The sequence below is a fragment of the Hemibagrus wyckioides genome, linkage group LG13 (assembly GCF_019097595.1).
Source record: "Hemibagrus wyckioides isolate EC202008001 linkage group LG13, SWU_Hwy_1.0, whole genome shotgun sequence".
Classification (NCBI taxonomy): domain Eukaryota; kingdom Metazoa; phylum Chordata; class Actinopteri; order Siluriformes; family Bagridae; genus Hemibagrus; species Hemibagrus wyckioides.
In genome coordinates this window covers 17,262,419-17,288,380 of record NC_080722.1, presented here as the reverse complement: position 1 = coordinate 17,288,380, position 25,962 = coordinate 17,262,419, and the positions used below count along the sequence as shown (strand labels likewise).

The window sequence follows — 25,962 nt, the reverse complement described above, 5'->3', positions numbered from 1 at the left end:
GTTAATAGCAGGAGACAGGGGGTGGTGTTTGACTGAAAGAGCTTGAACATGAAGTTGAAGGGTGAAGGAGGAGGGTGTGAACAGCAGAGATGGACAATAGAGATACATGAGCACATTGCATCCACTTCCCATCAGCTCTCCACAATGAAAGGGCTAGTGGGGGATGGTGATAGCAGGAGAAAGTGATGAAGGCAAGGCTAAAGACTGTATATGTAGAGAAAAGAGAGAGAGGGAGGGGGAAGGGAGTCACAGCAGTGGAGTAGGCATCGGCAAAACCCTCATAGTGGATCGAGCCAGTAGAGCCGTCACTGTTACAGCGCAACACAGGGAGCTTCCATCAGAAGAAGAACCATCTCCTTACACAGACGCACACACATACAGAGACACAGCAAGGCACGAGGCAGGCAAGGTAAGAGATGTGGGGGCTTTTCCCTCTGGCACGGGTAGACTGGGTGTATAATCCGCTTCACAGACAGAATGAGCAGCAGGGATTCAGCTTGTAAAAGGATCCTGCAATGTGTTTTCGGTTGGCTTGCTTTTTGACGGAGCACAGGAAAGAGACTCTGGTATAATGCCTCTATCAGCTACTGAGGTGTGATAGAGTGTCCAAGATTTCCATAGCCTTCATCAGCCACCAGCCTTCACCTGGTCTTAGGAGGTACTTATAGTGCAATTGGACTAATGATCTGATTTCTCATGAAGGGAGTGAAGAGATGTAGATTACGTAGCTGCAACAGTCATTTCTCCCTCATGCAGTCCTTGTGTGTCCTTATCATGCCTTCATGCACTGGCATTTTCAGCATGGCATGACAGAGTGTGTAACAGTGTGTGTGCATGGGCATGCTTTCAAAATGTGTGATGTATGCTACTGTGTCACTGTCAGGCGAAGTGGATATATTGGCAGACTTGAGGTCTATTTTGTCTATATTTCGTCACTCCTTGCTATCACTTCACATGATGACTGCATGCACACAACTGCACAGGCGCTTAGAAACAGAAAGGAAAATACAAACATATGAACACACAAAGCTTTCAGTGCTAATGAGAGACCAGAGGAGGGTGATGGTGCTGGTGGTTGTAGAGGGGACAGATGGTGGCAGAGTGATGGCAGCATAACCTTCTGACTCTCACCTCAATGCCAGTCATGAATCATTCGTCAGGAAGCCCTCCTGGTGCCACTGCTCAGAGCAGGGTGGACAAGAGGACATTTCAAGCTACAGTCCTGGAGCTTAACTAAGCTAAATCACTTGATAAATTACAAAAAAAATGATGTGTGTGTGTGTGTGTAGTATTTTAGCAAATGGCCTCACAATATTATATTTTGAGAGAAAGAGAAATAAAGAAAAATACTGCATGTATGTTATGCAGTATTTGTGGATTTTTTTTGTTATCTTCATTTTATTATTTTGGGAATGAGGTGATGAAATGCTAGTCTAGCTTAAGTTTGGCATATGCACTGTGAGAATCCACCAGCTGTAATTGTAACATGATGGCTTGCAGATCCTCTCAGTGTAATCCTTTTATCACACACTGTAATCAGAGAGAGAGAGAGAGAGAGAGAGAGAGAGAGAGAGAGAGAGACTGTGGGATATTTGGGTTCATCAGATGGAACCAGGATTGATTAGTGTGGATGGAGCATCTACATCAAATCTGCTCTTGGTCAAGATGAATGGATGCTGAATAAGCTCAAACCACAAACATTACTAATGTGGATGGATATTGCCCAGATATTGTCTGACTAATTCTCTGTATTTTATAGCTTGCCTTAAATTATTTATGAGCTCCACTAAAAACAAAAGGGCCTACGTTTTTGGATTACTGAACCATGTGCCTTCATTAAAAAAAAAAAAATCAAAATAGAAGCAATGGAATAATGCATGTGTGGAAAACAAATATAAGTGATGTTAGAGTTTATGCTGTATATTTATATTTGAGCTTTGATAGCAACCAAGTGCAGGCAATACTACCCCGAGGCAATGCTGGCAATGTACAGCATGCTATCGAGTATAAACAGCCTTTATCCTTCATCAAAAAAAGATTATCCTTTGAGTGTGTTACATGCTCATTTGTCCTTGAGTCTCTGGCGGCAGGGTGTTCATCATTATAATCAGTCCATGTGAATGATTACCTGTGGTCAAGTAGCTCTTCCAGGAAACTCATGCTGTATGAGCGCAGCGATTGCGTGATAAGAGTATATTAAAGCCGTTTGCTTCTGTCGATTTATATAAAGGTTAAATTGCTGGATGATTGTGTGCAATTGTTGCATTGACACAGTGAATGCTGTGGGTTCTAAGGTTACTTAAAAAAAAAGAAGATGTTTATGAACTGTAATTGTTTATGACCTGCAAAAGTCATTCTGCATGAAAGCAGTGATAGAATATTGACTACAGAGCCACGAGGACTTGAGTTTCTTTCTCCTGGGAGTGTTTTTAAAGTGATCGTGTTTCTCCTGACTGCTCACACACACACAGTTGTACACATTCATGCTGACCACAAGAACAGAATTAGCCCTTTTTTTCATCAAAAGGGGCAATACAATTTTTTTTTCTTCAACATTTTTGCTTTAAGAAATTGATATCTCTGCCCCATAAAAATCGGCATGCAAAAGCAGTAAATTGTTGAAAATCAGCAGCCAGTGGTAAGACATCATGATCTCTTTCTCTTTATGTATTACAGGACTGTCAGATGAGCTCATTCTCCATGTGAGTCTAAAAGGAGAGAGTGAAGAGTTCAGGGGAAACACCTGCTGTCTAACTTTCTTGTGTGTCTTGTGTTTTAATGAGAGAAGACATGCCTGTCCTCTCACCCAACATGGGTAAGAGCTTCATGCTAGTGATGGCTGAAAGTGGATACCACTGTCAATCATGTTTATACTCCATTTCTGCAGTTCTTGCTGGACAGTAAGGAAGGAAATGTACTGCTGTTTTTCCATTCCTCTGTCCAGGCCTACATGAGATACTAGCATTGCTCACGTCTCAGCTGCACCCTGGAGCAAATCACAAAGAGGACCTGGTGTTCCTCCGAGAGGTTTTCAGTGAGAGGAGCCTTGGCTACCTAATGAGAGTGTGTATATTGTCATATTTTGTATCCTCTTGTGTGTGTGTGAGGGTGTGATCATGGAAGTTTGCTCTGAGCATTTTTTTTTACTTTACTGTAGATTCATGAGCGCCTCAGGCAGTACGAACAGCAGAGTCCGACGCCGGTGCTCCACAGTGCTTCCTGCCTGGCAGAGGATGTAAGTGTGTCATTATCTTCTTCATAAAGGTTCCATGTGATAGGTGTTGCGCATTGAGGTAGGAAAGATGTGAATAGTCCATAGAACCAGTGCTGACCAGATGTCCCATCTCTACTGTGAACACTTAAATAACCCCTAACTTGAACCCACTCAAAAAAAAATCACTACACTTGCCTCTACTCTCTGCACCTTACTCCTCTGGCACCCAATTAAATATCTAGTATGGGTCTTGCATTGCCCTCTGCTTGATAAATCACTTTGATTTTATTTCCTTATTTGTAAGCCACTTTGCATGAAAGCATCATGTAAATGTTTCTGAGGGCATAGATTACTCTAAAGCACTAAACAGTTAGAGGTTCAGGTACAGATAGTATCATGGTGTTACACTCCTTCAAGTCAGTAATGAAATATCTTCTATCAGGGGTTTCCAAACGCATCCATGGCTCATGCTTAGTTGGAATGTAAATCTGCAGCCACATTGGACATCCCTGACTGTTACATATGGTACATTTACTTAATGAATTGACCACTTCATTGAGTTTAGAGTTATATAATGAGCTTGCTTAGCAAAGACACCATTCCTGCACTTTAAATCTCCACATGGTTTACTGCAATATGGCTGGAAACGACTGGTGTTAGAGGCATATGCTGCGTCTGACAGGTGGCTGAGGAGCTGCAGAACGGGCCACTAGAAGGAGATGAGAAGGAGCTGCTTATGCTTCTGACTACTCCACATGTGAAGGTACACACACACACACACACACTTCATATGTCTCTATCAGTGTGAATGCTGATTCTTAAAGCCACACAGACATTTTACTCCCAGGATACAGACTTTCCTATATTATCACTGTTGTAAATAGCATCTTTGTAAAAAGGTATTTTATGGCCTTTTAATTATGCCGATTTTCACTCTGCCCAAGATATCTTTTTTTTTTTTTAACCCTGGTTTAATTCAGTGCTGTCTTTCTTTCTCACATCTTTTTCTCATCCATTGGCAACTGTCAGGCAGCGTGTCGGGTTTAGTTCTGATCATCCTCACGCTGCTTGTGTGTGTGTGAGATTCTGTGCAATGTCTCACCAGGCTGTGCTAACAGTGCACGACACAGTAGCTCAGAAGAACTTTGATCCCGTGCTGCCTCCATTGCCTGATGATCTAGATGATGAGCTGGAGGAGGAGTCGGTCAAGATTGTTCGTCTAGTAAAGAGCAAGGAGCCTCTAGTGAGTCTCAGCACAAGCTCACCACACACTGTCCTTCACACCCACTGACCAACCACTAACTATCACCCATAAAAGCAGGATGATCATTATATCTGGTCATGTGCAATACGGTGTGGCTGCGATAAATCAGATCAATGTGCTTCCTCAGTCATCAATGTTCACATGATCAATCTTGTAGCATTATTGCATTTTACATTGGAAATGCTAGAACTCAAACTTATGTAGTATTATCGCTTGCTGATTCTTTTATCATGTGACTGGAACATTTGGTGTTCAGGGGGCGACCATCCGCAGGGACGAGGTCACTGGAGCAGTGGTGGTCGCCAGGATTATGAGGGGCGGGGCTGCCGACCGCAGTGGTGAGTTACTTCCCCCTTCTGCTTCTTCTGCTTTCCTCCTATAGATATAACAAATAGACTGTCGCTGTCTGCAGTCTGAAAAAACTGTGTATGATCAAATAAATCCTGTTAAAACAATACCAGATATTGATAAATGTTTTAATACAGATGGATTTACTACCCGCTGCACCACCGTGCCACCCACACTAGACAATTCAATCCAGGCTAATTCATTTGTTTTGTCATTATAGCAGCTAACTCATGAGGCACACAGATATACACACCAATCAGCCATAACATTATGACCACCTGCCTAATATTGTGTTGGTCCCCCTTTTGCTACCAAAACAGCCTTGACCTGTCGAGGCATGGATGCCAATAGATCCCTGAAGGTGTGCTGTGGTATCTAGCAGCAAGATGTTAGCAGCAGATCCTTTAAGTTCTCTAAGTTGCGAGGTACATCCTCCATGGGTCAGACCTGTTTGTCCAGTACATCCCACAGATGCTTGATTGGATTAAGATCTGGGGAATTTGGAGGTCAAGTCAACGTCTCAAACTCGTTGTTGTGCTCATCAAACCATTCCTGAACCATTTTTGCTTTGTGGCACGGCGCATGATCCTGCTGAAAGAGACCACAGCCATCAGGGAATACCATTTTCATGAAAGGGTGTACAAGATCTGCTTAGGTAGGTGGTACATGTAAAAGTAACATCCACAAGGATGGCAGAACCCAATTTGACTCTCGTCAAACTTGCTCTAATCCTTACACTTGCTCGTTTTTCCTGCTTCTAACACATCACTTTCAGTCTAATATATCCCACTCACTAACAGGTGCCATGATCAGTGTAATTCACTTCACCTCTCAGTGCTCACAATGTTATGCCTGATCAGTGTACACATTCATCATATAAACATAATACTTATCATGGCCTTGGAAAGCATGTTTTAAACATATGCTTCCTGCTCAAGTCTGTAATTACCAGTGTGGTGTGACTGGCAGTGAGTATTTTAACAACTCTAGAGTAGCTACGTCCTCATTCCTCAGTCTATCTGTGTGTGACTGAATAGTCTGGTACCACCTACCAGATGGTAGAGGGCCAAACAGATGGTAGCTGGGTTATGTGGGATCTCTTGTCATAAATGTCCTTTATTTGTGGTAGGTCCATCCCAGTTATTTTCTTTCTTTGTTGTCAGAAACCCAGATCCTCCAGAGACTTGTAGTAAAACATGCTGGTGTTGCCATATAAGACTGCAACTTTTCATTATGCTTACCACTACAAAACATTTTGATGTTTTTGAGGATCCATGGCTGACGGTTGAGGTTCCTCATCTTCCTGAGGCTGTGTTTTTGATTACTGTAAAGTGAAGGGTGAATGAGGGAGTTGAAGAGATGTAAACTCTGAGAAGGCTTTAACATTCGATCCTTTGATTCAAACAGTTGCAGCTTACACTCTGCTTCCTAAAGTCAGCTATTAGCTCCTTTCTCAGTCCACTCGTGTGCTAACACTTTTGTTTCTTTCCTGCAGGCTGTATCATTATGTCCTTATAAAGTAAATGGCAAATTTAATCCAAGATGGCCTGTAGCTGTTATCAATACTTCATATTATGCCTGTGCACTGTAATTTTATAATATACTGATATCATCTTCAATACTCTAGACATACAGTTTATCATAAGAAATGATCAGGAAATGAATCTGTCTTTCAGTCTGCACCTATAACACTATTATAACGTGATAATAATTTAATAAAATATCACAAGAGCCTCTCTTTAGCAGATTACTGATTGATTACATGTCATTATTGTGGATCTCATCGCTTGTGTATGCAAAGTCCTTAGCAATCTGTGGTCTCATTAGGCAACTTTCCACTCGAAAAGAAACCTACTGTGAAGCTTTTGTGTGTGCTCTTCACATCATATGTCACTGTTTACTGTGCTGTCCATATGGCAGTTATTTACTTACTAATTAATATTGAAAACTACCATTTTCTCTTTGTACCTTTGTACAAAAGATTACCTTTTCTTTAAAGTCTTATCCAATCTACTGAAGCATGTGCTCAGACAACACTCTGATGGATTTGATCTAATGTGGATCATCTGGTTTTACACAAACTTGTGCAGTCTGTGTCAGCTTGAGTGCACACAAGCCAATCACATACATTTGTAAATGCATCCAATCAGTCAAAGTGGCAGCTAATCCTCACACTTGCTGAGACATGGAGGGATATATCTGACCAAAATAAGGCCTAAAGTGAGCTACTTTATGACTGTTGAAATTCACAAAGTTCCAGAAATCACGTCTATCCTGAAAGCTATTGATTGGATTGTAACGTGAATGTATCCACAGGGCTGGTGCACGTGGGAGATGAGCTAAGGGAAGTCAACGGAAATCTCATCACCCACAAGGGGCCTGATGAGATCAGTCAAATCTTGGTATGCATTTTTGCAGTCTACAGACAGATGTTGCATCATCATTTCATATTCTGCAGCCTGTTTGCACAGATAAGAACACTTGCTGTTGTTGTTCTTAGAAAAAAATATTTATATCATTTTTAACCTCTGTTTGCAGTCTCAGTCTCAGGGCTCCATTACTCTGAAGATAATCCCTGCCATTAAGGAGGAGGACAAACACAAGGAGAGTACGGTGAATGGCATCAGTCATTACGATCCACCAGGATTTCAACAATGCAATGGATACAGCTCATTTTAATATAATATTCTTATAGTGTTATTGAACTTAACCCATTTTTGTGTTCTCATATATTATCTGGTTTGTTTACAAGGTCTACTTAAGGGCCCTATTTGACTACACCCCATTTGAAGACAAGGCCACACCCTGCCAAGAGGCAGGACTTCCTTTCCAGCGAGGTGACATCCTGCAGGTGGTGAGTCAGGATGACCATACATGGTGGCAGGCCAAACGTGTGGGTGATAGCAACCTGCGTGCTGGCCTTATCCCGTCAAAACACTTCCAACAGAGGTGCGCGCTTCTATAGATGAACTGTGGTGACCATTGAAAAGTGAATTTTAAACTACTCTGATATTTTAGCCGAGCATACACCAAGTAAAATATCTGCAGGATAACTTTGTGAATTCTACAGCCAGGTTTTGCTTTAATCTCTTAATTATTTGAGCAGGCGCCTGGCACATCAGCTGAAAACTGGCACTTTCCAGACTCCCAAGTCACCAAGTGTACAGCCCTGTAAGTAATCTAAAACAACCTCACCATCAGACCTACATATCCACACATAGTCTGAACAGAAACAGTGTCATTATGAGTCTATTTCAGTCCCTCTAATCTGACAGCAAGATGCTTGGCCAGTCTGAAATGGAAACAGGGCTTTACTGCTGCCAAAATCATACAGAAGTCAAACCATTCCCAGAGTAATGCCCTTCTGTTCAAACCCCAGGCAATTTCACCTTGTTGGTTTCAGAGCATCTGCTAGTATGTCTACACTCACTGTCCACTTTATTAGAAATGCCTGTACACCAACACATAAGTCAAATATCAACTCTTTACAAACGCAGTGAGAAGAAAAGCATCTCAGAATATACATCAGGTCAGACATGTCAAGTGGATAGGCGTAACAACAGCTGAAGTCCACATCGGGTTGCACACGTCAGATTTTTCAAATCTGGAACTGTCCATGCCAGGCCATAAAGTCACTGAGATCACAATCTTTCACTATTCTGATGTGTGGTGTGAACATGAGGCTCTTGACCTGTATCTGTATGATTTTATGCATTGTGACAACTTGCATAAATAAACAGATGTACAGGAGGTCCTAATAAAGTGAATAATGAGTGTATATTATGTATTCCCTTCTCCCCTAATTCACAACATAAGGACACAAACCAAACAAAAGTAGATATGATATGATATGATATGATATGATATGATATGATATGATATGATATGATATGATATGATATGATTGATATGATATGATATGATATGATATGATATGATATGAGCTTGAGTAGATTTTGTGCATGGATTTTTCACTTTACCATGGTGTGATCTGTGCAGAAGCAGGTGCTTCAGTTATCCTTTTTTCACTCTGCTTGCTACAGATGACCAGGCTTGTGATAAAGGTATGTGATTTGGGGAAAAACCACAAAGTTTAATTCCACTCCAATTCCATACACTTACAACTGTAACACATCTGGCTCCTTTGAACATTAGTACAATGCATATTACTGTATATATCTCAGGTTAGTTAGTCTATACTGAACAAATACTGACCAACAGCTTGAAATATTGACCTACTACTTACTAATTCACAAAAGAGGTAGTGTAAAAGAGCTACTGAGATCTCTCACTAAAGATTTTAGAAAATTATTTTTAGTCATTGTAGACTGAATATTAACGTGTACTTTGGCATCAAGGAGTCCAGTTCTTTTGATTCACCTTGAAAGAATCAATAAAGTGTGATGAGGAAGGTGGGGATATTTCATTTGGGGCAGGGAAAGGGTGGGGGGTATTTCTCCAGACAGTAGAAAGTAAACAGAAAGTGACACTTCTATAACTATTTATATTATTTGTATTCATACATTTAATGGGCTTTTAATGGGATTTTAGTGACTTTAGTGTCCTGTCTGGGGTCCACAATCCTAGCCACATAAACTGCTTTATAGACATCCATACCTACTCCATGTGTGAATTTTGAAGTGTCATATACCAACTGCCTATTCCACTTACTGTACGCTGCTGTATCTCAGTGGAATATCCAGTGCTGATGAGGATGGCCCCACTTGGACAGCCTGGACATACATGGGATTGCTGTGGATAGGACCACTTAGAAACCATGAAGATGGCTTTGGTCTGTGATATATCATGAATAGTTTTATACTCAAGCCTCCATCAGTGAACAGTTTATAACTTCAACATGATAGACTGCAAATTAAAAATAGAATGAATTTCCTGGCTACACCTATGCACTTTCTGACCATATAGTACACAGTTATAGTTGGGAAATTATTTATGATCGCACTATCCGGTGTCACCCAGATGAGGGTTGGTTCCCTTTTGAGTCAAGTTTCCTAGCCTCTGTTAACTTTCTGACTCAGGAAATACTTCTTCATTTAAGTCTTTATATATTTAAGAAAGGTTTAATTTACTATGTTGCCTTACATGTACTAGTTATGTTTGGCTCTAGAAGTTATTTATATGTGCAGTCCCATTTCCTCAAACCCTGGCCCACACACTAAACGGCCCTGTGTTTTCCTGACCATATGTCTTCTGATGTTTAACCCCTTCTCCTATTGCCCTGACCTGCTACCTCTTATGAAATTGCCTCTATACCTTTATACATGTCCCAGCTCCTTATTGATTCTTCCTTTTCTTCATCCTATCCTTTGCACCTTCCCCCTCCCCTACCTTTTCCTAGAGGACTGTGACTGTGAGGGCAGTGGACAGCACATAGGTAGGTGAGACAGCACTATCATTCGCACACATACTCAAGCTAGATGTGGCTTTGGCATTTAGAGATGCTTAGTGCTGTGGCTGTGGAAAAAAGTGTTGCGCTTTCAGGGATATGTGTATTGCATCCTTCAAGTCCTTCCAGTAGTTCAACCAGAATAGGTCATCTTCCTGCTGATGTTTGGCCGCTTTTCTGTCTGTCTTGATGTTGGTGCTTGGTGTGTGTGTGTCTGCCACGTGTGGAAAGAGACGTCTGTCAGTGTATTGTAATTCATGCTTTAAGAAGACAGAGCTTTGCTTCAAACTTATGGCTATATTGTGGAGAAGCTTTGCTTTGAATATAGTCTGCAGCATGGCTAGCTAGCTTGCTGTCACTGGTCCCAGTGAAACAGTGTTGGATTTGTGATGATGGTCTAATACTAGTTGTAGTCTCTCCAAAGTGTAAGGCGGTGGCACCCACCTGTGGTCAGGCCTTTTCCTGGGAATTCTATTCAGGTACCACTTCCTGTTTCTGTACGTCTTCATGTGTGGCAGCTGAATGGTGGTTATGTTGTGTGGATAATTCAGTTGTGGATTATTATATTTTTTATTGCTGTTTTAAAAAAAGCAAACATGAATTCAGATGTTAAAGTGGAGCTTCCTTCACATCAGCTCCAACCATCATTGTGTTTTCTCTTTAACCCGACATTTTTCAAACATATCACCATAAAAGTTTATTTTAATGCAATTGTTTTTAAGAACACGTCGTTCAATGTCCTTACCACACTGTATTCTGCTGGATTTCAGCAAGTCTTAGAAGAAGTTTCCGGTTAAGTCGTAAGGATCGACACAGCTCTCCTAAAGATTCTCAGCCTGCAGAGTCTGAAGAATCCAAGTTTCTTGTTTATGAAGAGGTCACACGCTATCAACAGAAGCCTTCAGACAAACCCAGACTGGTGGTGTTAATCGGTGAGAAGAAATTTCAAGACATTTGGTGTCAGTCTTAACCATTTCATTGTGTCATTTTGGCCATTAGTGAAGAAGCAATATTCAGTTTTGTTCCTTACTCTTTTCTCGAATTATCTCTCTAGGGTCTCTGGGTGCTCGAATCAATGAACTGAAACAAAGAGTGATTGCTGAGAACCCACATCGATATGGAATAGCTGTGCCACGTGAGTCTGTTTTTACTGATCAGCATCACGCTTTACTAGAATAATTCAAGAACTCATCAGTAATACTTTTATAGAAGCTCCAGTATTTTAAAATGAACATGCAGAAACCTCATTTTGTACATTCTGACAGACACCACTCGGCCCAGGAAGAGCCATGAAAAAGAGGGTGTTGATTACCACTTCATCTCAAAGCAGGCCTTTGACGCAGACATTCAGAGCAACAAGTGTGTTCTACTCGAACATTAGACATTTTTACACTCTTGGTCTTGTTTGCTTTCTGCAAGAAATCATGCAAGTAAATGTACAATAATGTACAGAACTGACTTCCATCTGTTCTGCTTCTTTAGGTTTATTGAGTATGGAGAATATAAGGATAATCAATATGGGACGAGTTTGGAGTCAGTTCGGAGTGTTTTGGCCAGAAACAAGATGTGTTTGGTGGATGTTCAACCTGAGGTTAGTTTCTATCTCTAATTAGAGAACTTAAGGATACCTACAGGACTCAAAGGATGCTTACAAGACTTAAAGGATACTTTTGATACTGTAGATACTGACCACTGCAGAGCAGGAACACCCCACAAGAGCTGCAGTTTTGGAGATGCTCTGATCCAGTCGTCTAGCCATCACAATTTGGTCAAATTCCTTACGCTTGCCCATTTTAATAACTCAAATAAAACAAAATACAAATAATTTGTAAACAAATTGTGTTAATGCTTTGGCTAAATAACATTAAGAAATCAGTATTTGGTGAAATAACCCCGATTTGCATGTGTTTTGGCTCCATGCTCTCCACCAGTTTTTCACATTGCTGTTGGGGAACTTTATACCACTCTTTTTTGCAAAAAAGCAAACAGCTCAGCTTTACTTGATGGTTTGTGACCATCCATCTTCCTCTTGATGACATTCCAGAGGTTTTCAATAGGGTTCAAATCTGGAGATTGGGCAATGGTTTCTTATTTTTGTCCAGAGCTGTATATATAATTTATATTTTAAACAGCAAACATTATCTTATGTCCCCCAATATCAATAAATAACAGTTCAGCACTAACCACTTTATCTGGCCCACATATTGCCATGGAATGAGACTGATGAAATAATCATAATCTGACTGCCAAACCACAGTCACAAAAAAACATAGCTTTAATGAGACCACGGATTTACAGCTGGGCCACTTTAATCCCAAAATTAAAATGCCACACAACACTTCTTTTAATTGAGCCCTTCTTGGCCGAAGTTCTAAATAACATTTCAAACTGATGGGTTTTAACACAAAATTAAATAAAAATAAATGGGAAAGTGGAAATATATAAACTAATAGACTATTTTGCAAGGCTGACAATTTGTATGCGCTTATTTGATATATTCTTAAGGGTTGCTAATAAAGAGACAGAAAAAAGTACTATTATTTACAAATAAACAAACAAACAAATAAATATTTATATATATTTATACTGTGCGAATAAATATTTTTATAAATAATATAATATAATATAATATAATATAATATAATATAATATAATATAATATAATATAATATAATATAATATAATATAATATAATATAATATAATATAATATTACCATCTTTCCTAGATGGATTTTTTTTTTTTGTTCATTGTACCAGTACAAGCAGTGGCAATATAGGGTTTTTTTCTTATCATACTCAGCTTGGTGTTTGTGTCTGAATTGTGCTCACATGCGACTCTGCTATGATTAATATCTAATTACAATATTTTCACCCCTTATAAATGACCAGGCTCTAAAAATCCTTCGCACAGCTGAGTTTAAGCCCTATGTGATATTTGTCAAGCCATTCATCCCTGAGAGCCAGCACCACTGCAGCAGAGCCACATCACCATCAGGAGGGGACAGTGGACACCTCACGGTAGGATCTTTACATTTTCTACAGCAAAAGAATGGCAAAATAGCAAACCATGTTCTAACCTATAGTGTTAATAAAATAAAAGTATTGTGATATCAACTTACATCTGGTCAAAAAACCAAAAAAACAATTCAATCTCATGTTTGCAAATGCTTGGAAATGAAAATCCATGATTTCTGACACAAGCAGTTTTGGGCAATTAGAAGAAGGTGGTAGATGCAGCAAGTGAAGCAGTTTGTTGTCACATCATTATGTCATGCAATTATGATAAATTATTATCTTATTTTGGCTCATATTTTTCTCCATCCTGCACTGTGTAAAGGAGGAAGAGCTTCAGGAGATGAGTCATTCAGCCGAACAGCTGGAGCACCAATACGGCCACCTAGTGGATAGGGTCCTAGTGAAAGAAGACTCCACCAGCGCTTGTGCAGAGCTCAGGAGCATCCTCGAGCGACTGGAGAGGGAGCCGCAATGGGTTCCAGTCAGCTGGGTCCGAACATGAATCTTTTGTCCGCCTGTAACAGGGCGCTCATAAACCTGACAGCCTCTGTGTCAACCACTGAAGCGCATCTAAAATACTATTTCGTAGCTGTGCTAATAGAGCCTCAAGTCTTGCATGAATTAGTGTCTGAACAAATTACATCCATCATTCAGGGCTCAGGCTCAACAGTGCAACTGAGGAGCATTAAACACGAGCGTCCATGCAAACAGATATTTCATGTACAGACAAACTGTTACTTATTTACAGTACAAGTCAGTATAAGGAGTAAGAGTTTACCTGTGCTCCTTAAATAGTTTATTAAATGAGGAATATGATTGTTACTTATTAATTTTTGGTTCTATCTCAAATGGAGGCTGAATAAGCACATGGTGCCTGATGCAACACAACAAGTTAATACCCTAACAAGCTTTTATTTTTAATGCAGGCAGCACAGTGGCACAAGGGGTAGTTACGCCTTCACAGCTCCAGGGTCTCCTGAGATTCTGTTCATGTCGTTCCTTTATCTATGTGGGTTTTTTCCATGTTCTCTGCTTTCCTTCCACTGTCCACAAACATGCCACATGCCATGACTGTCAGTAGGTGGAATGGGTTTGTTAAATTGACCCAGATGTAAATCAGTGAGCCATCCAATGCTCCCTGAATTTCAAATCCTACATTTTCTTAAGGGCTGAGCTAAAGGTAAAATACATCCCAAGAAGAGTCCGATATTACCTGACATTTTCCCTCCGAACAGAAGTACATAATGAGCTGTATCATCAGAGCAGAAGTGCAGGATGAGAACAGAGACAGCTCAGCTAGAAGTCAGCCTTAGCTGTTCAACAATACTTTTAATAGCATGTTATTCCTCCCAAAAGGACATGGCAGTGTAGAAATGGGTTGAAGTAGAAATCAGAGTGAGCATGAACAACTTTCTGTTACTTCTTAGCTAATGAAGCCAATAATAAAATGCCAGTGTTTTTTTTTAAAAATAAGACACATGCATAAACTTACATTATAAATTATATTCCCTATACTGAAAGAAAATTTTCAGTAAATGTTTTTACATGCTCCTATAAATAATTAAAAACATGTTATATTGACCATTGAAAGTCTTAGGTGTCGTCTACATGAAGTTTAGAAAAAGTCTTCTATATGAGAGGTCAGTGCTAATATGATGAAGTGAGGAGAAATGTGTCATGTTTACTTCATATTCTGCATCCTGTCTATATGTGATGACTATATATATATATATTTATATATACAGTATAAATATATCCCGGTGTTATGTAATGTTATATCATATTACATGTATATTTGCAAGTCATAGTGGGAGCATTGTTAGGTAAATTAGATATTTATTACCCTTGGGTCATTAATGTTTATGAATCCTATATAGTCTATAAAAACTATAACCATGGAAGATGTGTTGGTTGATTATCTGGATTGTCTTAAGTTGCCAAAATATTGCAGAATATTCCAATTTAAACATACGAAACCATACAAAATCAGAGTACTCAGGAATGAGGTATGTTAAAACCTTGGGGTCATGTAATAATGGTATGCAATGGCTTTATAACCCTTAAAATGTTTTAATATGAATATAAATGTGTCATCCTTTTGACTGAACAAGTGTGCTAATAGATAGATATGGGCATGATATTGTAAATCTCTTATTTTTATATTAATGTGTAAGAAGATGAGATAAAGAGACACTCTAATAAAGTGAGAATTTCAAAGATCTTTTTGTGTGTTGGCTGTGGATGATGGTCATTAAATCATTTTTTTTTACATGGTCATGCTTGAGCAGTGCTTTTTCAATTGGAAAATGTGAAAAATGAATCTGACATTGATGCAAATAAATTTGTATCATTTTGATGGCTGCCACTAGATGATGCTATAGGACCTGTGCTGTTTGAATTGAAGGGCAAACAACCCTACCTACCCTACCAAATAGCAGGGCCAGCTTTATTAACATGGAAGAAATTATATTTACATAATATAACCTGTACTTATTTTTAACTCAGTTACCGAAATGCTGATTTTACTTAATTTTGTTGCTGATTTTAACTACACAGTCTTTGTAATGTAATAATTCTGTGTATTATTAAGAGAGAGATTAAAAAAACGTAATTCAAAGCATCCTGGTGTAACTGCTGTTTGGTCGTTAGGCGTGTAGTATATGGCCTGATAATATGGTATATGGCCTGATTATTTCTCTGGTTTATTTTTAGTCATGCAATCACTCCACAAATATTGCCAAAGTATGTAACACTGTCCTCATTTCAACAGTCCTAGGATGGTCGCCAAGTGTGGGTCTTTCACAGTGCTCAGAAAATACTGTCGCTGTAGAGACTGCAACAGCCAGCTGTGGGGCCCAAGTATAAGTAGTATAGCTTGGGAAGCCTCTAATATGGGGTCCATTCATGACTGAATGAAGGCCGAGCAGGCTGAATCATCAGCATGGTGAATGTTGAAAAGCACTGATGTACAGACCAAAGGCCATGGTTTGTGCACTGGATTAAGTATGAATGTGGCACTGCTGAAACTGTCTTGCCTTGAATGTAGTTATCACAAGGTTCTACAGTATTTCACTCTTCCTAACCACCAGGGGCTGTGAATATCACCTGCATACATTCTTGCATGCCAAGATCATCTAAGCAAGCCACTAAATGACTGTGTGACATGGTATTCATAGTATGTGCTATAAATGCAGGGTTCATACAGCGATCTCTCAGTGATCCTTTTAGCTGAGCTCTGACTGGATCATGGACACCTCTGTAATGACCATAACATTGCCAAACCTTGTTGAGTGGCATGTCACTGAAGCTAAGTGTCTGGCCCTCCTGTAGGCCATTGTCATAATTTCCATCACCTTATTTGGCAGTCTCTGTTTAGACGGAGGGGTTCCCATCTTTTTTCTCCTTGAACAGTTATGATGATGATTGAAAAGCCACCCTCCATAGCATAGGGTGTGTAATGGGTATAGTATGTAATGCTCTGCAGGTTCAATCTCATAGAACCTTGCACGGTCAATCAGTCACTTAAACCAAATATTGGGTGACATGACCTTGGATATATTTTTACATTATTTACATTTATTGTTTCCAGTGCTACTCAGCTGAAAATATAGTACAAGCATATATGCTATAAGGCGAAGAGTATGTGTTCATTCCCCCAAACTGCTGCCATAAAGGTGAAAGAAGACAACAGTTTCAAATGTCTTTGTATGTCTTTGCTGGAGCATTACAATTTCCCTTCACTGGAACTAAGAGGGCCATAACATTACATATGCTCAAATGCAACATTCACTCACGGAGCACTTTACTAGGAAAACCTGTACACATACACATTTATGCAATTATCCAATCAGCCAATCATGTGACAGAGGTGCAATGCATAAAATCATACACTGCTGGCAACCAAGTGGTAACCATAGACAATCAACTGGCTTTTTCCTCCCATGTTGCTAATGTTACACACTCATGTTTCTTCTGTACAACATCAAAAGGATTTGACCATTTTTATCCATACAGGCTGCTCAGGTGCTTGATCAGTCTTTGGTCATTCCGAGACTGGACTACTGCAGCTCTCTACTGGCAGGTCTTCCTCTGAATGCAATTCGTCCTCTGCAAATGATCAGAAATTAAGCTGCGCAACTTATTTTAAACCTGCTCACATTACCTACTCCTGTGCTCCCTCCACTGGCTCCTGGCAAATGCATGCAACAGATTTGAAACACTGATGCTTGACCTCACTCCCTCAGATCCACTAGCACTACTCAACTGGTCCCACCATCTCTCAGGGTACAAGGTAGTCATACATCTAGACTCTTCTCTGTTCCGATGCCAAGGTTGTGGAATGAACTTTCCCTAAATGTCCAAACAGCCGAGTCACTGGCTGTCTTCAAACACCGGCTGAAGACCTACCTCTTCCTAAAACACTTAAACTAGATCTTATTTTCCCTGTTTGTTTTATGTATTGTTGTATGTTGTATGTTATATAAACCCCCCAAAAAAAACACAGCTTTTAGGCTGATCGTAACGTATGGTATTGTAAATCTGTGACCTTCAAAGATTTCAAAGCACTCTTGTAAGTCGCTCTGGATAAGTGTGTCTGCCAAATGCCAGAAATGTAAATGTAAATGCAGATACAGACCAACAGCTTAGAGTAATGTTCACATTAGCCATCAGAAAAAATCTCAGTGGTTTAGACTGTGGCATGAATGTTAGTGCCAGACCTGCTGCTTTGAATATTTCTATAACTGCTGATCTTCTGGGATTTTCACACCCAACAGTCTCTAGAGTTTACTCAGAATAGCGCAGTAAAGAAAAACCATCCAGTGAACGACAGTTCTGCAGATGGAAACGCCTTGTTGATGAAAGAGGTCAACTGAGAATGCCCAGACTGGTTCAAGCTGACAGCAAGGTTACAGTAACTCAGATAATCAGCATAAAAGCAACTTAGACTGAAAAACACATCAAACCTTTACGTGGAGGTGCAACAACAGCGGTTTCCATTTCTGTCAGTCAAGAAAAGAAAGCTGGGGCTGCAGTGGACACAGACTCTGGAACAAAACTGGACAGATGAAGACTGGAAAAATGTAGCCTGGTCTTCTGCTGAGGCTCACAGATAGTATCCATAAACCCAACCTGACTGTTGTTGTGACAACAGTCCAGGCTGGTGGAGGTGGTGTGAGGAATGTTTTTTTACTTTTGGCACACTTTGGGTTCATTCATACAAATCAATCATTGCTTAAATGCCACAGTTTTGTTACAGAACATGTGCATCCCTTCATGATCACAGTTTCCCATCTTCTAATGGCTTCTTTCAGCATAATAATGCATCATGTCAGCAAAAGTCATGAGCAATACAATGAGTTCAGTGTTCTTCAGTGGCTTTCAGTCAGCGGATCTGTATTCAAAAAACACTGTGGGATGTGAGAGAATGAGAGATACAGTGCAGCTGAAGAATCCGCATTGAACTGCATGATGCAATCACATCAACATGGACCAGAATCTCAGAGGAATGTTTCCACCATCTTGTGGAATCTTGTGGAGAGCACAGTGAGGCCCTACCCAGTATTAGTATAGTGTTCCTAATAAAGTGCTCAGTGAATGTACATTACCATGTTTTCATTTAGTAAAGTCTAACACACAGACTACACTAGGTTGCTATATAGGCAACTCAGCAGTGTGGCTTAAAACAGATGCTTTACAATTTTATTGTACTTTTTCCATGCAAGATTAATTATTAATAGTCCTTAGGTGTTGAGGTAAATTGTCAGCACCAATATTTTGGCAGGCGACCTGCTATTCATATACAGATATGAAGTGAAATGGTCTCCCACCCTGTATTGTTCTCTTTGTCATTTAGGATATCATCCATCTACCATGACAACAATTCCCTTGTGTTCATTTCTCAAAGTAATGCCAGCATTTATAAAAGCAGATGTCAATGCTGAACCATAGTTTTAGAATATCTGATGCTTGCACTCAAACCTCTGCAACATAAACATCACCATGTTGTGATGTGTTATTACAGTAAAGCTGTAGCTGTAAACGCTGTTGTGGTGAAATACACAAAGCAGGCACGGTGACAAGGAACTTCCTGTTTTGAAAGTCTACCGAAGCAGTAGACTGGGGCAGACTGTAGTTGTGGTCATTGTGTAAAGTGTGCGTCGTTGTGATCATTGTGCACCATCTAAAAGTAACTGAAAACATCATCTGAAACATTACGGGAAAAAGTGGATGTATAAACATCTTTAAAGGTAAACTGAATATTTACTTTGCCTCTTTGTTAGTATTGATAGAAAAAGTCTTATCAGAGAATACAGAATAACTGTGTCTAGAAATTGCTTTGTCGTCTTAGTATCTTCAAGATGATAAAGGATCGCTTTCTTTTTATAGCTGCTATAGCTGTAAATTTGTATGTGCAGATTTGTTTCTACAAGCCCACTAATGAGAGACATTTTGTTTTGCAGTTCTGTGTACTGTCTTACCAGTTTCAAGGCTGGAGGTAAACAAGCCATATCTTCATGCAGGCAGTATCAGGGTTTGATATTTATACATTCAACTGGTGATTCCAGTTCATTTGAGGCTATGCAAAGTCAGATAAAGTCATTCACGAACAGCCAGAGGAGGTAACGTGAACACTGAAAATTAGAATCATTCATATGCCATCTAATCACTTTCATTTGACCTTTTTAGTTGTCACCCCATAGACAAACAAAGCTATTAGTTTATGCTGGGGAACAAACTAGGGGGAAAATGCTTAGCCACTGTAAAAGTATGCAAGTGTTACAGCCAGGAAAGTAATGGGTAAACTTTTGCTTTCCGGTCCTTAGTTACACAACTTGACCAGTTCTGACTTGAAGCCATTGCTTCAGTATTTTCACAAGCATGTATTTTATTGGGCTGACAGTTGTGAGCAGCATGGGCCCTTTGTGTTTGTTGTGTATCATTTCAGTTACAATTTATTACTCAGGAAAGCTTTATTTCCGACATGCATCCATGTGTCTTAAACTCCATCATGCTAAACAAACAAACAAACCCTTACTCTATAGTACAAAACAAAACAGGGTGTGATAGTTATTTCTATTATAGCATGATGTCATGTTCGTTTATTGCTCATTACAGGTGTGGAATGGGCCTTACACATGCCTTTCTAATAAGACTGGGGAAATAATTTAATTATACCATGAGAATTGTATTATCGGTATAATTCCCAACCCCAGTGTGTTTTAAAACACTTCAATCCAACTGATGACCAAGGCTGATTTGAGTGAGTATTCTCTCAAGGGTGACTTGTGATTAGTATATTCTACATGTGCAATGTTGAAATTTACTACAGAGTGATGCAAGTGACATCTTCCTTGCATATTTCACTCTTACGCTATGGCTGACTCAGATCTTCAGCTCGTGAACAAGTCTATTAAGGCAGTTGTAGTGGGTGTGTTGGGCAAATGAAAACACTGAAATGTAACACAATTCCAGGATCAGCTTTGGGAAACCATGGTCTCTCTGCTATTGCAGCTGCCCGTCTACCAGTGTTCATGACTCAGAAATTGTGTAATTGCAGGTGCAATCTGTATCGTCATCAGTAAAAAAAATCCTGTTTCTTAAAGCTTGGGAAGTAGAAGTGGTTCAAACCGATAATATTAGACTTTCTCCTTCTGGTGTTTGTGTACAGATTCCTTCTTGATCTCTATAGAGGAAAATGGCTTAAATAAGGAATAAGTTCTTGGGAAATTTCATTTGTGGGTGGGAAAAATATCAGCAAATTTATTATAAGCATGCACTTTTTAACTAGGCGCCCACTAGAGGTCCTTCTCTTCAGTGGTCTCTGTTCCGCCTTTCACTGGCTGGCTCACTTCCTATAGCACGCGCTCCGAGAGTGATCCCGTTCTGCACTCTGATTGGTCGAAGGCCTTTGTTTTACTCTTTTCTCATTGGTCAACGCAATGAGACCACAAAGCCCATGCGCCCAAAAAGAGTTAGAGAAAGCGGCTGCAATCCGCTCCACATTAACCACGCAGCTGATCTCTGAAGGGGGCGTGCCGACAAAAAACAACTCTTTTCTCCCTTTTCTTTTAGCATGGCCTAAATCGTGCCGGAAAAATTACAAGTGGTTTATTTTGTGATCTGTTAAATTAATTTGTTTGGGGAGCAAATATCTACCTTTGTTTTGTTTTTTTTTACTGCGTTTACGAATGAACTGCACCAGGTAAGAAGAGTGCGTCATGACTGGAGAGAGCATGCGTGTTAGAGTCGCGATTGAGTGTTTTAACTGGATTTTAATTCGTTTTTATCATTAGTACTGTTTGAAGAACCGGTTTTATTAAGGTGTATAAGGTGTAGGTGATCGTGTGGAAGTGAGCATTGCCTGGTGTTTAGCAGAGATGGTCCTGCTGGCGCAGATGGAGTAAAGTTACTCATTTCTAATCTAGAAAACTTTGTGTTCACATTTGCTTTATTTATATATAAATATATGTTATAAACAAACCCTATAACTTTTTAATCAATGACATGAAACAAGCCTTTCACCTCAGCACACATCCTTACAGCTAAAACAAATAAATATTAAGCCTGTTTAAATGGCTGGATAAGCCAAAAATAACCATGATGTTAAAGTTAAATATTCTCATTTTATTCTAAATAGATCTTTATTATGTACAGGTTGTTTTGTTTATCAATTTATGAAATCAGTGTATAGCAGTTTGGCAATTTCTGATATGAGGATGAAGTGTGATTTGATCTACGTTTCTGTTAAAAAAAAAAAAAAAGTAAACATGCACGAACATATCAACAATGCATAATTTTAGTAGACATGCAAGAAGTATTTCAATGCTGCGCAGACTTTTACTCGTTCCGGCTGACTTAGTAATGCATGTTTTGTGTTTTGTTTTTCTTTTAAACAGAGTTTTGCACATCTTGAACCCAAGACCAATGCCATCTCCAATCATGCCTGTGGATGTGGCCATGAGAATCTGTCTGGCACACTCTCCACCTCTTCGCAGCTTCCTTGGTTCCTATGAAAACTGTAAGTCCAGAAACTTGGCCAAACCCTTCAAGCCACTGAGATCATGCATCAGCTCCAAGACCAAGGTGGAGGCCACTAACCGAGGATGGAAAAGCCCTAAAGGCAAAGGCAAGAAAAGAGTGGTTTTTGCAGACTCCAAAGGCATGTCGCTAACCGCGATCCATGTGTTCAAGGAGTTCGAGGAAGACTCCCTGTTACCTCCAGACTTGCAGTTTGAGATGTCAGACTTGGAGGAAGCAATTGTGGGCCTGAAGGTGGAGAAGGAGAAGAGTTTTGTTTTGGACTTCCCCCAGCCTGCTGCAGACTATCTGGACTTTCGGAACCGTCTCAAGAAGAACCTGGTGTGTTTGGAGAACTGTGTAATCCAGGACAGATCCCTCATGGGCACGATAAAAGTTAGCAACATCAGCTTTGAGAAGGCTGTTCATGTCCGGATAACGTTTGATTCATGGAAAAGCCACAAGGATGTTCCTTGCGTGTATATGAACAACGTTTATGGGTGCGCAGACACTGACACTTTTTCCTTCACCGTTGCTCTGCCGAGTTCTGTGCCACATGAGGATCTGGTGGAGTTCTGCATCTCCTACAACGCTAATGACGAGACCCACTGGGATAATAACGATGGGAAGAACTACAGGTTGGCACCTGCAGATAATGACAGCAACCAGACCAAACATGTCACTCAGAAAACAGCGTATGAGACCAGAAGCACTAACAAAAGGCCTGAGATGGAGTTTGATCAGTTTGGGAGCCCAAGGACCTCTAGTGGTTTCTTTCCAGAGTGGCAGAGTTGGGGGAGAATCGAAAACAACTCCCCCTACTGGTGAGGGTAGATGCTGCGTCAAAATGGTGACGACAAAGTTGTGTAGACTTCTCGGAGGAGGTGCTAGAAATGTAGAGTGAGATTGTACTAATAAATAAATTTAGGGGAAAAGTTTCAAAGACAAAACTCAAAAAATCAATGGCTTCAAATGCTGAGCCCATGACGATGATCATATTGGATGTATTCCCTGTTCAAACTATCCAGTGTTCAGGATTTTGGCAGATTTAGAAGTGAATTGATCTTTTAGTCATTGTGAGTCAAATGCTAACTATCTAAACACTATACAACTGAATGTGATTTCTCCTAACTTCAATGTGCACTAAAGTATTTCCAAGGTTAGATGTGACCCGAAATAGATCACCTTTTTTGCACCAGTCAGTGCTTTAGAAAAAAAAATATATATATAGATATACGGCATTATTGGAATCTTTTTTTTTTTTTTTTTCCTTCATCTTCACAAATGAACTGCGTCACTATTGTGCAATAGTTTCTGTCGAATAGACTTGATACGAGTTATTCTGTGAAATTGACCTGTGTGCAACATCGAGAGAAAGAATTCGTCTTGCCCGTGGTGACTCTGAAACACCCGTACATTCAGCCGGGAGGGAAAGCTCTCCTCCGTATGCAGTCAGGCTGATCTTCTGGACGTGCTTCCATGAAAACAAAGAACGGGGCAATTTGCACTGTATAAGATGCCTTTAAACTCAATAGCATGAAAGTGGAGTTATTTGGTACAACTTGAAGGTGCTTCATATTGAAGTTTATGTATTTTGTAGTACCGTTGTATTGGCCACTTTTTGCAGCAGAAGCAATAATGTGTACATTATTATTATGGGCACCTGTGTAATATACTGCTGATCATTGAAGCATTTATTATTATTATTATTATTATTATTATTATTATTATTATCATCCATGCACCTTTTTCCTTTTTCCGTTCAGTTTGTACGATATAGCTCTGCATTGCACACACTTGACTTTCTGCCATGTTTCCTTTTTCCGTTTATGCTGCTGTGGGTTTTTTGTTTTTGTTTGTTTTTTTTGGATTATGCCAGTGTTTTTCTGCATTGTTTCATTCATGTATGAGATGAAATAATAAAGGGTATCGAATGTTACTTGATGCAAGTGTTGGTAAGTGTAGTAACCCAGATCTATATGGGTGGAGGAGTTGGGGTATTTATGAGATTTGTTCTCGTGTTTCTCATGTCTGCTTCATGTCTTCCATTAGAGGGAAAACTGTCTGGTCAATGTGAACGAATGAATGTGAATCGTTTTAATGCAAATGTGCTGACGTGTGTTAGCCGCTGTGTATTTTAGAGAGGGGATGTGTATGTTGATTGTATAAAAGGGCTGGACACTGTGTGGTGTTTGTCTGTTTTCTACTGCAAGGAAAGCTGTCTGTCTACTTTATTATTTAATTCTGTGTTCCTTTTAAGAAAGAAATTGAATAAATTGCAAAGTTTCTACTGTGAAAAAGCTTCTGACTCTGTTACTTTGTGTAAACTGTTCTTATGGGGACATTAAGGCAAGGATTTGCACCGTAATCAACGGGGACTGCAAACTAGAGCTGATCTAGTTAAGCTATACTACACAAGGATGAGCAAGTGCGCTGTGATACGGACATAGACGCAAGTGCTGCAGATAATCAAAGCCGGGTTTAACATTTCAGTAGAATCGCATACATTGTGTTGCTTTTCTATACCAAGAATTTATCAAGTAACTGACATTTCAGACACAATAGAGTGTGCAGTCGTCTGTAAGAAGCGTAGTAATTTTACTTCAGTGTAAAGAACTGGAAGTTCATGTGGTGAACAGACACGATGCAATCAGGGAAATGTAGAAGTGGCACTCACTAAATTTCACCACTTGTCCAATCAAAACATGGATTAACTGCAGTATCGTTTAGAAATAAGCATTGTACATTATGATTATTTTTATTTCACAGTAAAACTAATCAGTCCACCAAAGGCACAATAAACATTCACGTTCAATACTATCTCTTTTTATAAAGCATATTGTGGCAAGTTATGCCTATATGTATATAGCAGTGGCGGACCGTGGATTTCACACCTAGGCCTTCACTGGTGTCCTTCCTGAATGAATCCACCTCTATAGCATCATTATGACGCCACGGCAATTGATACTAATCAACCGTTAAATAACAAAGTAAAAAAGAAATTATTCGACACCTCAGTATTTCACACCTCACAAGGAATAGTCAATTTTATTACGGTTACTTTTCTCAAAAAAGACCTTCTTGATGCCGTATGCAGCAAACTGCAATATCCAGAGGACGCAGCATCCGAAATGAGACTCAGAGAATATAGAAACACTGTATAACAGTGCGTTGTGTCACAGGCTCTTGTAGCGAACATGAATAAAATTACATTACATATAGCAAAAAAAAACAAATGAACACAATTCAGTCTCACAAGTTTCTTTTCACTGCAGCAAAAAAAAAAAAAAAACCCACAGCCCACCCCAGGGATCTGGAATGAAGGCAAATTGAAAACCCAGAAAAAAAAGCATAAATGGTTCTTGAAAAAGCTTACCAACTATTTTGAAGAATCGAAGGGATTTTCTTGAAAAGTCCGCCTTGAAAATGCATTTGTAAGGACGTCCGCGACCAAATCGATTTCTTCTCCTCTGTCAGCCATTGTGAGTAAATACATATACAGTATATATATATTATTTAGTTTGTGCGGTTCACTGCCTCTGACTACTCCAATTATCCAATCAAAGGACGGGAAATTGCCGACGTAATCGTATGCCTGCTAGATGGCCCCAGTGACGCCAACTCGAAATCTGATTGGTTAATGGATCAGTTTCATTGCCACTTATTTTAAGCTACGGGCGCCTGCACTTTTAATT

At 39.7% G+C, this 25,962-nt stretch overlaps 2 protein-coding genes across 7 annotated transcripts; both read left to right on the top strand.

Annotated features, from left to right (window-relative positions):
• Positions 1-113: 113 nt before the first annotated feature.
• mpp3b (MAGUK p55 scaffold protein 3b) lies at positions 114-15,518 on the top strand. 3 transcript variants are annotated; one of them, XM_058405549.1, is made up of 20 exons: positions 114-409; positions 2,677-2,815; positions 2,945-3,063; positions 3,158-3,235; positions 3,897-3,977; positions 4,320-4,457; positions 4,735-4,816; positions 7,143-7,228; positions 7,365-7,439; positions 7,579-7,775; positions 7,933-7,997; positions 8,870-8,890; positions 10,186-10,221; positions 10,647-10,712; positions 11,004-11,165; positions 11,288-11,368; positions 11,499-11,592; positions 11,716-11,824; positions 13,124-13,252; positions 13,572-15,518. In XM_058405549.1, exons 2-20 carry the CDS (start codon positions 2,779-2,781, stop codon positions 13,749-13,751), a joined length of 1,836 nt encoding a protein of 611 aa, XP_058261532.1. In that variant the 5' UTR covers positions 114-409; positions 2,677-2,778; the 3' UTR covers positions 13,752-15,518. The 3 variants fall into 3 exon arrangements, with proteins under 3 accessions (XP_058261532.1, XP_058261531.1, XP_058261533.1); XM_058405548.1 differs by having other exon boundaries at positions 10,641-10,712; XM_058405550.1 differs by lacking the exon at positions 10,647-10,712.
• Positions 15,519-19,344: 3,826 nt separating this feature from the next.
• ppp1r3cb (protein phosphatase 1, regulatory subunit 3Cb) lies at positions 19,345-24,567 on the top strand. 4 transcript variants are annotated; one of them, XM_058407062.1, is made up of 3 exons: positions 19,359-19,497; positions 19,711-19,745; positions 22,147-24,567. In XM_058407062.1, the coding sequence occupies exon 3, from the start codon at positions 22,175-22,177 to the stop codon at positions 23,093-23,095; it is 921 nt and encodes a 306-aa protein (XP_058263045.1). In that variant the 5' UTR covers positions 19,359-19,497; positions 19,711-19,745; positions 22,147-22,174; the 3' UTR covers positions 23,096-24,567. The 4 variants fall into 4 exon arrangements, with proteins under 4 accessions (XP_058263046.1, XP_058263045.1, XP_058263043.1 ...); XM_058407063.1 differs by lacking the exon at positions 19,711-19,745 and having other exon boundaries at positions 19,345-19,497; XM_058407060.1 differs by lacking the exon at positions 19,359-19,497 and having other exon boundaries at positions 19,737-19,869.
• Positions 24,568-25,962: the final 1,395 nt, after the last annotated feature.

Coding starts and splice junctions, on each gene's coding strand:
- mpp3b (XM_058405548.1), top strand. CDS start 2,779: ATGAGAGAAGACATGCCTGTCCTCTCACCCAACATGG. Junction 7,229..7,364: donor ATGAGATCAGTCAAATCTTG/GTATGCATTTTT, acceptor CTCTGTTTGCAG/TCTCAGTCTCAGGGCTCCAT. Junction 7,998..8,869: donor GTCACCAAGTGTACAGCCCT/GTAAGTAATCTA, acceptor TGCTTGCTACAG/ATGACCAGGCTTGTGATAAA.
- ppp1r3cb (XM_058407060.1), top strand. CDS start 19,829: ATGCAAAGTCAGATAAAGTCATTCACGAACAGCCAGAGGAG. Junction 19,870..22,146: donor TTCACGAACAGCCAGAGGAG/GTAACGTGAACA, acceptor TCTTTTAAACAG/AGTTTTGCACATCTTGAACC.